Source organism: Gallinula chloropus, assembly GCF_964237585.1.
Source record: "Gallinula chloropus genome assembly, contig: HAP1_SCAFFOLD_551, whole genome shotgun sequence".
Lineage (NCBI taxonomy): Eukaryota > Metazoa > Chordata > Aves > Gruiformes > Rallidae > Gallinula > Gallinula chloropus.
In genome coordinates, this window is record NW_028168319.1 from 7,511 (window position 1) to 20,269 (window position 12,759).

The following is a 12,759-nucleotide window of genomic DNA, read 5'->3' on the forward strand; positions in this document are numbered from 1 at the left end:
CCCTGTGATGGGACCCCCCGTGACGGGACCCCCGTGATGGGACCCCCGTGATGGGACCCCCGTGATCAGACCCCCTGTGGCGGGACCCCCGTGACGGGACCCCCGTGATGGAACCACCCGTGACGGGACCCCCCGTGATGGGAATCCCATGACAGGACCCCCCGTGATGGGACCCCCCCCGTGACGGGACCCCCGTGATGGGAACCCCATGATGGGACCCCCCGTGATGGGACCCCCGTGATAGGACCCCCCCGTGACGGGACCCCCCGTGACGGGACCCCCGTGATGGGACCCCCATGACAGGACCCCCCCGTGATGGGACCCCCATGACAGGACCCCCGTGATGGGAATCCCATGATAGGACCCCCCATGGCAGCACCCCCCGTGATGGGACCCCCTGTGGCGGGACCCCCGTGATGGGACCCCCCATGACAGGACCCCCCCCGTGACGGGACCCCCGTGATGGGAATCCCATGACGGGACCCCTGTGATGGGAGGTCCCATCACAGGACTCCCATGATAGGACCCCCCATGGCAGCACCCCCTTGATGGGACCCCTGTGACAGGACCCCCTTGATGGGACCCCCATCACAAGACCCCTATCACGGGACCATGATGGGACCCCCCGTGATGGGACCCCCATGACAAGACCCCTCCTATAACAGGAGGCACCCCAAGGTGTCGGAGCCCCTATGGGTGGGGGGTCACCCCTCCATGAGGAGACACCCCCAGCCCCTGGAGCCCCCACGGGTGCTGAAGCCCCTCACTTGGGGTGCTGGATCCTCCTTGGGTGTCACACCGGGTGCAGGGGGGGGGCTCCAGCCCCTGGGAACACCCATGGGTGCCGAAGCCCCTCACTTGGGGTGCTGGATCCTCCTTGGGTGCCATGGGTGTCACACTGGGTGGGGGGGGGGCTCCAGCCCCCAGGAACACCCACGGGTGCCGGATCCTCCTTGGGTGTCCGGGTGCAGGGGGGGGCTCCAGTCCCCGGAAACCCCCATGGGTGCCGAAGCCCCTCGCTGGGGGTGCTGGATCCTCCTTGGTGTCACACTGGGTGCAGGGGGGGGGTCCAGTGCCCGGGAACACCCATGGGTGCCGAAGCCCCTCGCTGGGGGTGCTGGATCCTCCTTGGGTGTCACACCGGGTGTTGGGGGGGGCTCCAGCCCCCAGGAACACCCACGGGTGCCATAGGCCGGTGGTGGGGGGGTCCTGCCAGGGGTGTCAGCGGGTGCTGGATCCTCCTTGGGTGCCACACCGGGTGTTGGGGGGGGGCTCCAGTCCCCAGGAACACCCACGGGTGCCATAGGCCGGTGGTGGGGGGGGTCCTGGCAGGGGTGTCAGCGGGTGCTGGATCCTCCTTGGGTGTCACACCGGGTGTTGGGGGGGGTCTCCAGTCCCCAGGAACACCCACGGGTGCCATAGGCCGGTGGTGGGGGGGTCCTGCCAGGGGTGTCAGCGGGTGCTGGATCCTCCTTGGGTGTCACACCGGGTGCTGGGGGGTCTCCAGTCCCCGGGAACACCCACGGGTGCCGTGTGCTGGTGGTAGGGGGGTCCTGGCCGGGGTGTCAGCGGGCGCTGCCGGGGGTCTCGGCCTCGGAGGCGAAGAGCTCTCGGTAGAGGGGGGGGAAGGCGGCGTGCAGCACCCCGGGTGCAGGCGGCGGAAGGCCTGGAGCTGCTCCACGTGCTGCGAGCACAGCGCCCGCAGCCGGCCTGCGGCGGCAGCTGCCCGGGGGAGGGGGACACACACAGACACACGTGCCCGTCACAGGCCTGCCACGCGCTGTGACACGCCAGGAGACACCCCCACACCCCCCCACACCCCCACCCAAACCCCCCCCTGCCTCCCCCCGGGCCCCGCACCCTGGCCAGGAGCCCCTCGCGGTGCGTCCGGCGCAGCAGGAGCCGGAAGGCCACTTCCAGGTGTCCCTGCAGCCGCGCCACCTTCGCCTGCTCCTGCAGCCACGGCCGGTCTGCGGCGGGGGGCACGGGGGGCGTGGGGACATGGTGGGGGGCATGGGGGGCGTGGGGGGTGTGGGGACATGGTGGGGGCATGGGGGGCGTGGGGGGCACGGGGGGTGTGGGGACATGGTGGGGGGCATGGGGGGCATGGGGGGCATGGGGGTGTGGGGGGCGTGGGGACATGGTGGGGGCATGGGGGGCATGGGGGGCATGGGGGGCACGGGGGAGCGTGGGGACACGGTGGGGGCATGGGGGCATGGGGGGCATGGGGGGCACGGGGGGCGTGGGGACATGGTGGGGGCATGGGGGGGCATGGGGGGCATGGGGGGGCACGGGGGGCGTGGGGACATGGTGGGGGCATGGGGGGCATGGGGGGCATGGGGGGCACGGGGGGCGTGGGGACATGGTGGGGGCATGGGGGGCATGGGGGGCATGGGGGGCACGGGGGGTGTGGGGACATGGTGGGGGCATGGGGGGCATGGGGGGCATGGGGGGCACGGGGGGTGTGGGGACATGGTGGGGGGCATGGGGGGCATGGGGGGCATGGGGGGCACGGGGGGGTGTGGGGACATGGTGGGGGCATGGGGGGCATGGGGGGCATGGGGGGCACGGGGGGTGTGGGGACATGGTGGGGGGCATGGGGGGCATGGGGGGCATGGGGCACAGGGACATGGTGGGGGGCATGGGGGGCATGGGGGGCATTGGGGGTGTGGGGACATGGTGGGGGCATGGGGGGCACGGGGGCGTGGGGACATGGTGGGGGCATGGGGGGCATGGGGGCACGGGGGGCATGGGGACATGGTGGGGGGCACAGGGGGCACATGGGGTGTGGGGACACGGCAGGGGGCACAGGGGGCATGGGGGGCATGGGGGGCATGGGGACATGGCTGGGGGGCATGGGGTCATGGGGGGGGTGTGGGGACATGGTGGGGGGCACAGGGGGCACGGGGGGTGTGGGGACATAGTGGGGGCATTAGGGGGCATGGGGGTGTGGGGACACGGCCAGGGGCCCCCTCCAACACCAGGGCCAGACGGGGGGGGGTGTTGGGGCAAAACCTCTCCCAGGTGCCGGTGGGCCGGGGAGGGAAACTGAGGCACAGGGTGGGGGGGGTGGGGGTGTGTGGGATGTGGGGGTGCTTTGTGGGGGGGGTCTCACTGGCATTGACGAGGACCAGGGCGCTGAAGAGAGCCACCTCGCTCTCGGAGAAGCGCAGGGCGCAGAGGCTCTGCGCGAAGTCGAAGATGGAGCCAACGAGCTCGTGGCAGCCTGGGGACAGCCAGGGTCACCCCACATCCCCTCAGATGGGACCCCCAACCCCCTGTGTGTGTGTCCCCCAGGCCCCAAGGTGGGTCCCAGCCCATACCCAGGGCTCGGAAGAGCTCGGCACCCGCGTACTTGCCCTCGAAGAAGACAGTCCGGTTGTCGGAGTTGAAGGCTCGGCACATGCGCACCAGCACCACCTCCATGGCACCTGCCGCCGCCCGGCAGCGGGACGGGCACGGTGGCACCGGGGACACGGCGTCGGCCCCGCGGCGCCGCGGCTCCAGGGTGGGGCTGGGCACCCTCATTGCCCCCACCCCCAGCCCCAGGGATGACACCTCCCCGGTGGGACCCATGGCACCCTTAGGGATCAGAGCATCCCATGCCCGCAGGGACAGCAGGGGATGGGGATGGGGGGCTTGGTGGCATTTGCGGAGAGGGGATATGGTGACCCTGGGGACAGGAGGGACAGAGGACGTGGTGGTCCTGGGGCTGAGGACGAGGTGGTCTTGGGGATGGGGGACATGGTGACATGGTGGCCCTGGGGATAGGGGATGGGGATGGGGATGGGGGGCTTGGTGGCATTTGGGGAGAGGGGATATGGTGACCCTGGGGACAGGAGGGACAGAGGACGTGGTGGTCCTGGGGATGGGGGACATGGTGATATGTTGGCCCTGGGGACAGGAGGGACAGGGGATGTGGTGGCCCTGGGGACTGGGAGGGTGGTGACATGGTGGCCCTGGGGATAGGGGATGGGGATGGGGGGCTTGGTGGCATTTGGGGACAGGGGATATGGTGACCCTGGGGACAGGGGATGGGGATGGGGGGCTTGGTGGCATTTGGGGAGAGGGGATATGGTGACCCTGGGGACAGGGGATGGGGATGGGGATGGGGGGCTTGGTGGCATTTGGGGAGAGGGGATATGGTGACCCTGGGGACAGGGGATGGGGGGCTTGGTGGCATTTGGGGAGAGGGGATATGGTGACCCTGGGGACAGGAGGGACAGAGGACGTGGTGGTCCTGGGGCTGAGGACGAGGTGGTCTTGGGGATGGGGGACATGGTGATATGTTGGCCCTGGGGACAGGAGGGACAGGGGATGTGGTGGCCCTGGGGACAGGGGATGTGGTGATGTGGTGGCCCTGGGGATAGGGGATGTGGTGGCCCTGGGGACAAAGCAGATGGTGGCCCTGGAGCTGTGGGCACAGGGGATCTGGTGGCCCTGGGGACAGGGGGGCACAGGGGACATGGGGGACCTGGGGACAGCAAGACGGGAGACATGGTGGCTCTGGGGGACAGGGGGAACAGGGGACATGGTGGCCCTGGGGGACAGGGGGCAGAGGGGACATGGTGGCCCTGGGGCTGGGGGATGTGGTGGCCCTGGGGCTGGGGGACATGGTGGTCCTGAGGGACAGGGGGCACAGGGGACATGGTGGCCCTGGGGCTGGCGGAACAGGGGACATGGTGGCCCTGAGGGACAGGGGACAGATGGGACAGGGTGGCCCTGGGGCTGGGGGATGTGGTGGCCCTGGGGCTGGGGGCACAGGGGACATGGGGGTCCTGGGGGACAGGGGGACATGGTGACCCTGGGGCTGGGGGATGTGGTGGCCCTGGGGCTGGGGTGACAGGGGACATGGTGGCCCTGGGGCTGGGGGACATGGTGGCCCTGGGGCTGGGGGATGTGGTGGCCCTGGGGCTGGGGGCAGAGGGGACATGGTGGCCCTGGGGCTGGGGGACATGGTGGCCCTGGGGCTGGGGGAGGGGGTGGCCCTGTACCCGCTTTGAGGAGCACGATCTGGTCGTTCTGGCAGAGGTCCATGAAGCCGCGCAGCCGCTTGGCGAACTCCACCACGTGCTGGATGGCCTCGGTGATGCGCCCGGCGCAGCGCTGCCACATCTCCTGCATGGGCTGCGGCACCGGGCGTCACCCCCACCCCAAAACCTCCCCGTCACCCTGTGCAGGGTCCCCTCACACCCATCCCCTCACCTTCCTCTGGTAGGCGCAGATCTCCTCGCGGGAGAAGGTGTCCCAGCGCCGGAGCTGCAGCTCCTCGGCACGGAGCTGGCACGTCTCGCGGTACGACTTGAGCACGTTCTGGGTGAGGTGCTCTGGGGGGATAGGGGATGGGATGGGATGGGATGGGATGGGATGGGATGGGATGGGGATGGGGATGGGGATGGGGATGGGGATGGGGATGGGATGGGATGGGATGGGATGGGGATGGGGATGGGGATGGGATGGGATGGGATGGGGATGGGATGGGGATGGGGATGGGATGGGGATGGGATGGGGATGGGGATGGGGATGGGGATGGGGATGGGGATGGGGATGGGATGGGATGGGATGGGGATGGGATGGGGATGGGGATGGGATGGGGATGGGATGGGGATGGGGATGGGGATGGGGATGGGGATGGGATGGGGATGGGGATGGGATGGGATGGGATGGGATGGGGATGGGATGGGATGGGGATGGGGATGGGGATGGGGATGGGATGGGGATGGGGATGGGATGGGATGGGATGGGATGGGGATGGGATGGGATGGGGATGGGGATGGGGATGGGGATGGGGATGGGATGGGGATGGGGGTGGGATGGGATGGGATGGGATGGGATGGGATGGGATGGGATGGGATGGGATGGGATGGGATGGGGATTGGGATGGGATGGGGATGGGGATGGGATGGGATGGGATGGGATGGGGATGGGGATGGGGATGGGATGGGATGGGATGGGATGGGATGGGATGGGATGGGATGGAATGGGGATGGGGATGGGATGGGATGGGATGGGATGGGATGGGATGGGATGGGATGGGATGGGATGGGATGGGATGGGGATGGGGATGGGGATGGGGAGGGGGATGGGATGGGGATGGGGATGGGGATGGGATGGGATGGGATGGGATGGGGATGGGGATGGGGATGGGGATGGGATGGGATGGGGACAGGGCACAGTGACCCACCGATCTCAGTGCTGGAAGCTGCCGGTGACTCCAGGAGGCTGCTGACACCGGGGTGCGGGTAGAACCCATCCCCATCCCCATCCCCATCCCCATCCCCATCCTGGCCACGCCTGGTCCCCTCCAGCCGCCCGGGCTGCACACCAGCCACCGGCCCAGCTCTCCCATCCATCCCTCCGTGCTGGGTGCTGGCACCCTCCGGGGTGCCTCCGGGGGCCGTGGGGTGACCGCAGCACCCCACCAGCTCCAGGGTGGCAGCCGCTGGCCCCTGGGCCACCCGCTGCCGCTGCTCCAGCTGCTGCTGCACCTCAGCCTGCAGCCGGTCCCGCTGCTTCTTGGACATGCGCCCGAACTTGACGGCTGCGGGGACGGGAGGGTCACACGCGTCTCACACGCGTGTCACACGCGTGTCACACGCAGCCGGCCCCGCTCCCCGCGACCTACATCGCCGGGACACCGGGGCTTTCCGGCTCCCCCCCCACACCCCTTCCCATCCCCTCCCCACCGCCCCGCTTCCTCCGGGCGCACCCACGGCCCCTCCGCTTCCTCCCCGGGGACACCGCGGCCCCCGGGACGCCCCCGGGGAAGCCACGGGTGGGGGGGGTTGGGTGGGTGGGGGGGGGGGTGGGGGGGGTGGGGGGTGGGTGCAGCCGGTTCCGGGGAGGGCTGGGTGGGTGGGTGGGTGGGTGGGGGGGGGATGGGGGGGCTGGCACCCACCGTCGCGGGACATGCCGAGGCGCAGACACTTCTGGAGCCGGCAGTGCTGGCAGCGGTTGCGGCTGGCCCGGTCGATGGGGCAGTTCTGCTGCCGGCTGCAGGAGTAGCTCAGGCTGCTCTGCTGGCTGCGCCGGAAAAAGCCCTGCGCCGGGGGTCACCCACGGGCCGGCACCCCCCCGGCACCCCATGGAACCCTGCGGTACCCCCTGGTACCCCATGGCACCCCACAGAACCCCCCGGCACCCCATGGAACCCTCCGGTACCCCCTGGCACCCCATGGGACCCCACAGCACCCCATGGAACCCTCCGGTACCCCCTGGCACCCCATGGCACCCCACAGCACCCCATGGAACCCTCCGGTATCCCCTGGCACCCCATGGCACCCCACAGAACCCCCCGGCACCCCATGGAACCCTCCAGTATCCCATGGCACCCCATGGCACCCCACAGAACCCCCCGGCATCCCATGGAACCCTTCGGTACCCCCTGGCACCCCCCGGCACCCCATGGAACCCTCCGGTACCCCCTGGCACCCCATGGCACCCCATGGCACCCCACAGAACCCATCGGCACCCCATGGAACCCTCCGGTACCCCCTGGCACCCCCTGGCACCCCACAGAACCCCTTGGCGCCCCTCGGCATCACTTGGCACCCCTCAGCACCCTGCAGCACCCCATGGAACTCCCCGGCACCCCCCAGCACTCCATGGCACCCCCCAGCATCCCTTGGAATCCATTGGCTCCCCTCAGCACCCCATGGCACCCCCAAAACCCCCGGGCACCCCCAGAACTCCCAGGCACCCCATGGCATCCCTTGGCACCCCCTGGAACCCCTTGGCAGCTCTTGGCACCCCCAGCACCCCACAGCACCTCATGGCACCACACAGCACCCCATGGGCCCCCTCAGAACCTCCCAGCACCCTCCAGCACTCCTTGGCACCCCCACGCCCCCCCCTTGGCACCCTACAACACCTCCCAACACCCCTGGCACCCTCAGCCCCCCGTGCCCCCATCCCCATGCCCCCATCCCCGTGCCCCCCATCCCCATGCCCCCTCCATCCCCGTGCCCCCATCCCCCTGCCCCCTTCATCCCCATGCCCCCATCCCCATGCCCCCATCCCCGTGCCCCCCATCCCCGTGCCCCCCCATCCCTGTGCCCCCCCATCCCCCTGCCCCTCCATCCCCCTGCCCCCCCATCCCCATGTGCCCCCCATCCCCATGTGCCCCCATCCCCATGCTCCCCCATCCCCATGCCCCCATCCCCATGCCCCCCATCCCCGTGCCCCCATCCCCATGCCCCCATTCCCGTGAGCCCCCATCCCCATGCCCCCCCAACCCTGTGCCCCCATCCCCATGCCCCCCAACCCTGTGCCCCCATCCCCATGTGCCCCCATCCCCATGCCCCCATCCCCATGACCCCCATCCCCATGCCCCCATCCCCATCCCCATGTGCCCCCATTCCCATGCCCCCATCCCCATGCCCCCATCCCCGTGCCCCCCATCCCCATGCCCCCCCATCCCCATGCCCCCCATCCCCATGCCCCCATCCCCATGCCCCCCATCCCCGTGCCCCCATCCCCATGCCCCCCATCCCCCTGCCCCCCCATCCCCGTGCCCCCATCCCCGTGCCCCCCCATCCCCGTGCCCCCCATCCCCCTGCCCCCCATCCCCGTGCCCCCCATCCCCGTGCCCCCCCATCCCCGTGCCCCCCATCCCCCTGCCCCCCATCCCCGTGCCCCCATCCCCCTGCCCCCCATCCCCGTGCCCCCACCTTGCAGCCCTCGCAGGTGATGACGCCGTAGTGGATCCCTGAGGATTTGTCCCCACAGATCTTGCAGGGAATCACCTCGATGTGGGCTGGGAGTGGGGGGGGGGCATAGCATGGGCACCCACCCTGAGGCACCCCAGGGTGCCCTGAGCGCCCCCCCCTCCATCCCTGCAGGCTCCCACCTGGCCCCCCCAGCACCACATCCCCCCTCCCCCTGAGACCCCCCAGCTCGCGCGTGTCCCCGGGTGCTGCCATGGGGCTCCTGTGCCCCCACCAGCTCCCTGGCCCCCCCCAGCCCAGCCTCCCCTGGGTGGGTGCCCCCCGGGCGTCCCCCCCACGGCGCTGGGTGGGCCCTGGGGGACGCCGCGGACTGACAAACCGCACCGGCAGCGAAGCCGCAACTGGGACACGGGCCCCACCTCGCAGGAAGGCGCCCGACGCGCGGCACAGCGCGGCACGACGCCCGCATGGCCCGCCACAGCCCAGCACGGACCGGTGTGGTACCGGTATGGTACTGGTATGGTACTGGTATGGTACTGGTATGGTACTGGTACGGCACCCGCATGACCCGCCACAGCCCAGCACAGACCGGTATGGTACTGGTATGGTACTGGTATGGTACTGGTACGGAACCCGCATGACCCGCCACAGCCCAGCATGGACCAGTGTGGTACTGGTATGGTACTGGTATGGTACTGGCACAACGCCCGCATGACCCGCCACAGCTCAGCAGGGCACTGGTATGGTACTGGTATGGTACTGGTATGGTACTGGTACGGCACCCGCATGACCCGCCACAGCCCAGCATGGACCGGTGTGGTACTGGTATGGTACTGGTATGGTACTGGTATGGCACCCGCACGACCCGCCACAGCCCAGCATGGACCGGTATGGTACTGGTATGGTACTGGTATGGCACTGGTATGCTACTGGTACGGCACCCGCATGACCCCGACACAGCCTGGCATGGCACTGGTACAGCACTGGTATGGTACTGGTATGGTACTGGTATGGCACCCACGTGACCCGTCACAGCCCGGCACGGGCTGGTATGGTACTGGTATAGCACTGGTATGGTACTGGTACAGCACCAGCATGACCCCACCACAGCCCCGTACAGCACCAGTACGGCACCAGCATGATCCCAGCACAGCCCTGTACAGCACCAGTACGGCACTGGTACGGCACTGGCATGACCCCGGTACAGCACCAGTATGGCACCAGCACGGCACTGGCATGGCACTGGTACAGCACCGATACGGCACTGGTACAGCACCGGCATGAGCCCAGCACAGCCCGGCATGGCACCAGTACAGCACCAGTATGGCACTGGTACTTCACTGGTATGGCAGTGGCATGATCCCAGCACAGCCCAGCACGGCACCAGTATGGCACTGGTGTGGCACCCACATGATCCCAGCACAGCACCAGCAGGTCATGGGGTGCCAGAGCCATGGGGACGGGAGTGGGGGGACACCTGAGCCCCCAGAGAGACCAGAGCTGGGTGGGGGGGACACACCAGGACACACGTCCCAGAGCTGGGGGGCACTGGGGGCACCCCAACCCAAGGAGACCCCTCCCACCCCGGGGGCTCTTGTGTCCCCCCTGTGCCACCGGCTGGTCACCTCTGCCCTGCACACGCTTGTGCACATACACACACCCCCCTTGCACAGCCCTTGTGCACCCCTCACACACGCCTTGTGTGCCCCTTGCACACCCCTGGTGCACCCCTTGTGCACCCTTTGCACACCCAGGTGTGCACAGGCACCCTCCTGCCCGCACGCGCTTGCACACTCACCCACAGCACGGACACGCTTGTGCACACCGGGATGCAGCCGTGTAAGCGCAGAGCGTGGTGAGGGGGGACATGACTGACTCAGGGGGCTGGTGCACACTTGGGCACACTCAGGCTCACACCCACACCCCACCCTGCACACGCTCGCACACACCTCCCTGCAGGGCGTGCAAAGCTGTGGGTGCTGGTGCTGCTCGTGCACCCACATGTGCACCCCCATGTGCACCCCTATCTGCACCCCCATGTGCTCCCCTGTGTGCAGCCCCATGTGCACCCCCATGTGCACCCCTGTGTTCACCCCTATGTGCACCCCATGTACACCCCCATGTGCAGCCCTATGTGCAGCCCCATGTGCACCCCCATGTGCACCCCTATGTTCACCCCTATCTGCACCCCTAAGTGCACCCCCTTGTGCAGCCCCATGTGCACCCCATGTGCACCCCCATGTGCACCCGTGTGCACCCCTATCTGCACCCCCATGTGCACCCCCATGTGCAGCACCGTGTGCACCCCTATCTGCACCCCCATGTGCCCCCCTGTGTGCACCCCCGTGTACACCCCCATGTGCCCCCCTGTGTGCACCCCGAGTGCACCCCTATCTGCACCCCCATGGGCACACCCATGTACACCCCCATGTGCACCCCTATCTGCACCCACATGTGCACCCCCGTGTGCAGCCCCGTATACACCCCCATGTGCCCCCCATGTGCACCCCCATGTGCACCCCTATCTGCACCCCCATGTGCACCCCCATGTGCACCCCCATGTGCCCCCCTGGGTGTCCTGGGTGCTGTCCCAGGCTCAGGCGTGTGCACCGAGCCCCCCGCACGCTCCTTGCACACTCCTTGCACGCTCCTTGCACACCCCTCGCACACTCCTTGCAAACCCCTTGCACACCCCTTGCACACTCACACACCCCTTGCACACCCCTTGCACACCCCTCACACACCCCTTGCACACTCCTCGCACACCCCTTGCACACTCACACACCCCTTGCACACTCACACACCCCTTGCACACCCCTCACACGCCCCTCGCGCGCCGGCGGGCGCACGCGGCCGCTCCTCTTCCTCCCCCCCCCCACTCCCCACCCCCCCACCCCCCCCACTCCGGGGCCGAATCCGCTTCGTCGGCGTTTTCCACCTGCCCCAGTTTTGGGGCTCTGGGGGCCGCCCTCGCATCCGGCGCCCGGGGACCCCCTCGGCGGCAGCGGCCCGGGGCGGGGAGGTGGGGGGGGGGGGGGCCTGGGAATTCGGGGCGTTGAGTCAGCCCCGCGCCCCGGCACCCGCATTACTCAACGGCGCTGCCAGGAAGCGCCGCTTTCGGTGCCGCTCCTGCCGGGAACCGGCGGCGAGAGGTCGGCGAGGTCTCGCCCGGCCCCGCCGCTCCCACGGCACCCGCGGCACCCACCGGGCTCAGCCCGGCGCCGGCACCGGGGGCACCCAGCGGGACACGGCAGACACGCCGGCACCCACCCGCCGGCACTGCGGGCACCCACCGGGACACGGCGAGCTGGCATCCCACAGCCCCAGCGGCACCCACCAGTATCCCACCAGTAACTACCAGCATCTCACCAGCCCCACCAGCATCTCACCAGCCCCACCAGCATCCCACCAGCACCCACCAGCATCTCACCAGCCCCACCAGCATCTCACCAGCACCCACCAGCATCTCACCAGCACCCACTGGTACCCAGCAGCACCCACCAGCCCCACCAGCATCCCACCAGCCCCACTGGTAACTAGCAGCACCCAGCAGCACCCACCAGCATCCCAGCAGCATCCCACCAGCATCTCACCAGCCCTATCAGCATCTCACCAGCCCTACCAGTACCCAGAAGCACCCAGCAGCACCCACCAGTATCCCACCAGCACCCACCAGCATCTTACCAGCCCCACCGGTACCCAGCAGCACCCACCAGCCCCACCAGCATCTCACCAGCCCCACCGGTACCCAGCAGCACCCACCAGTATCCCACCAGCCCCACCAGCATCTCACCAGCATCTCACCAGCCACAACGGTAACTAGCAGCACCCACCAGCACCCACCAGTATCCCACCAGTAACTACTAGCACCCCACCAGCACCCACCAGCATCTTACCAGCCCCAACGGTACCCAGCAGCACCCACCAGCACCCACCAGCATCCCACCAGCACCCACCAGCATCTCACCAGCCCCACCAGTACCCAGCAGCATCTCACCAGCACCCACCAGCCCCACCAGCATCTCACCAGCCTCACCAGCATCCCACCAGCATCTCACCAGCCCCATCAGCATCTCACCAGCACCCACCAGCA

General features: G+C 69.2%; 1 protein-coding gene across 1 annotated transcript; it reads right to left on the reverse strand.

Moving 5' to 3' along the window:
• Positions 1 to 1,565: 1,565 nt before the first annotated feature.
• LOC311204312 (nuclear receptor ROR-gamma-like) lies at positions 1,566 to 9,231 on the reverse strand (the record flags this gene model as incomplete). The annotated part of the gene is given in 11 exon segments (XM_084280760.1): positions 1,566 to 1,645; positions 1,648 to 1,710; positions 1,842 to 1,970; positions 3,116 to 3,226; positions 3,324 to 3,431; positions 4,995 to 5,127; positions 5,206 to 5,327; positions 6,185 to 6,541; positions 6,899 to 7,040; positions 8,670 to 8,755; positions 9,171 to 9,231. Coding segments are annotated over 11 exon segments (1,392 nt in total).
• Between the last annotated feature and the right edge of the window lie 3,528 nt (positions 9,232 to 12,759).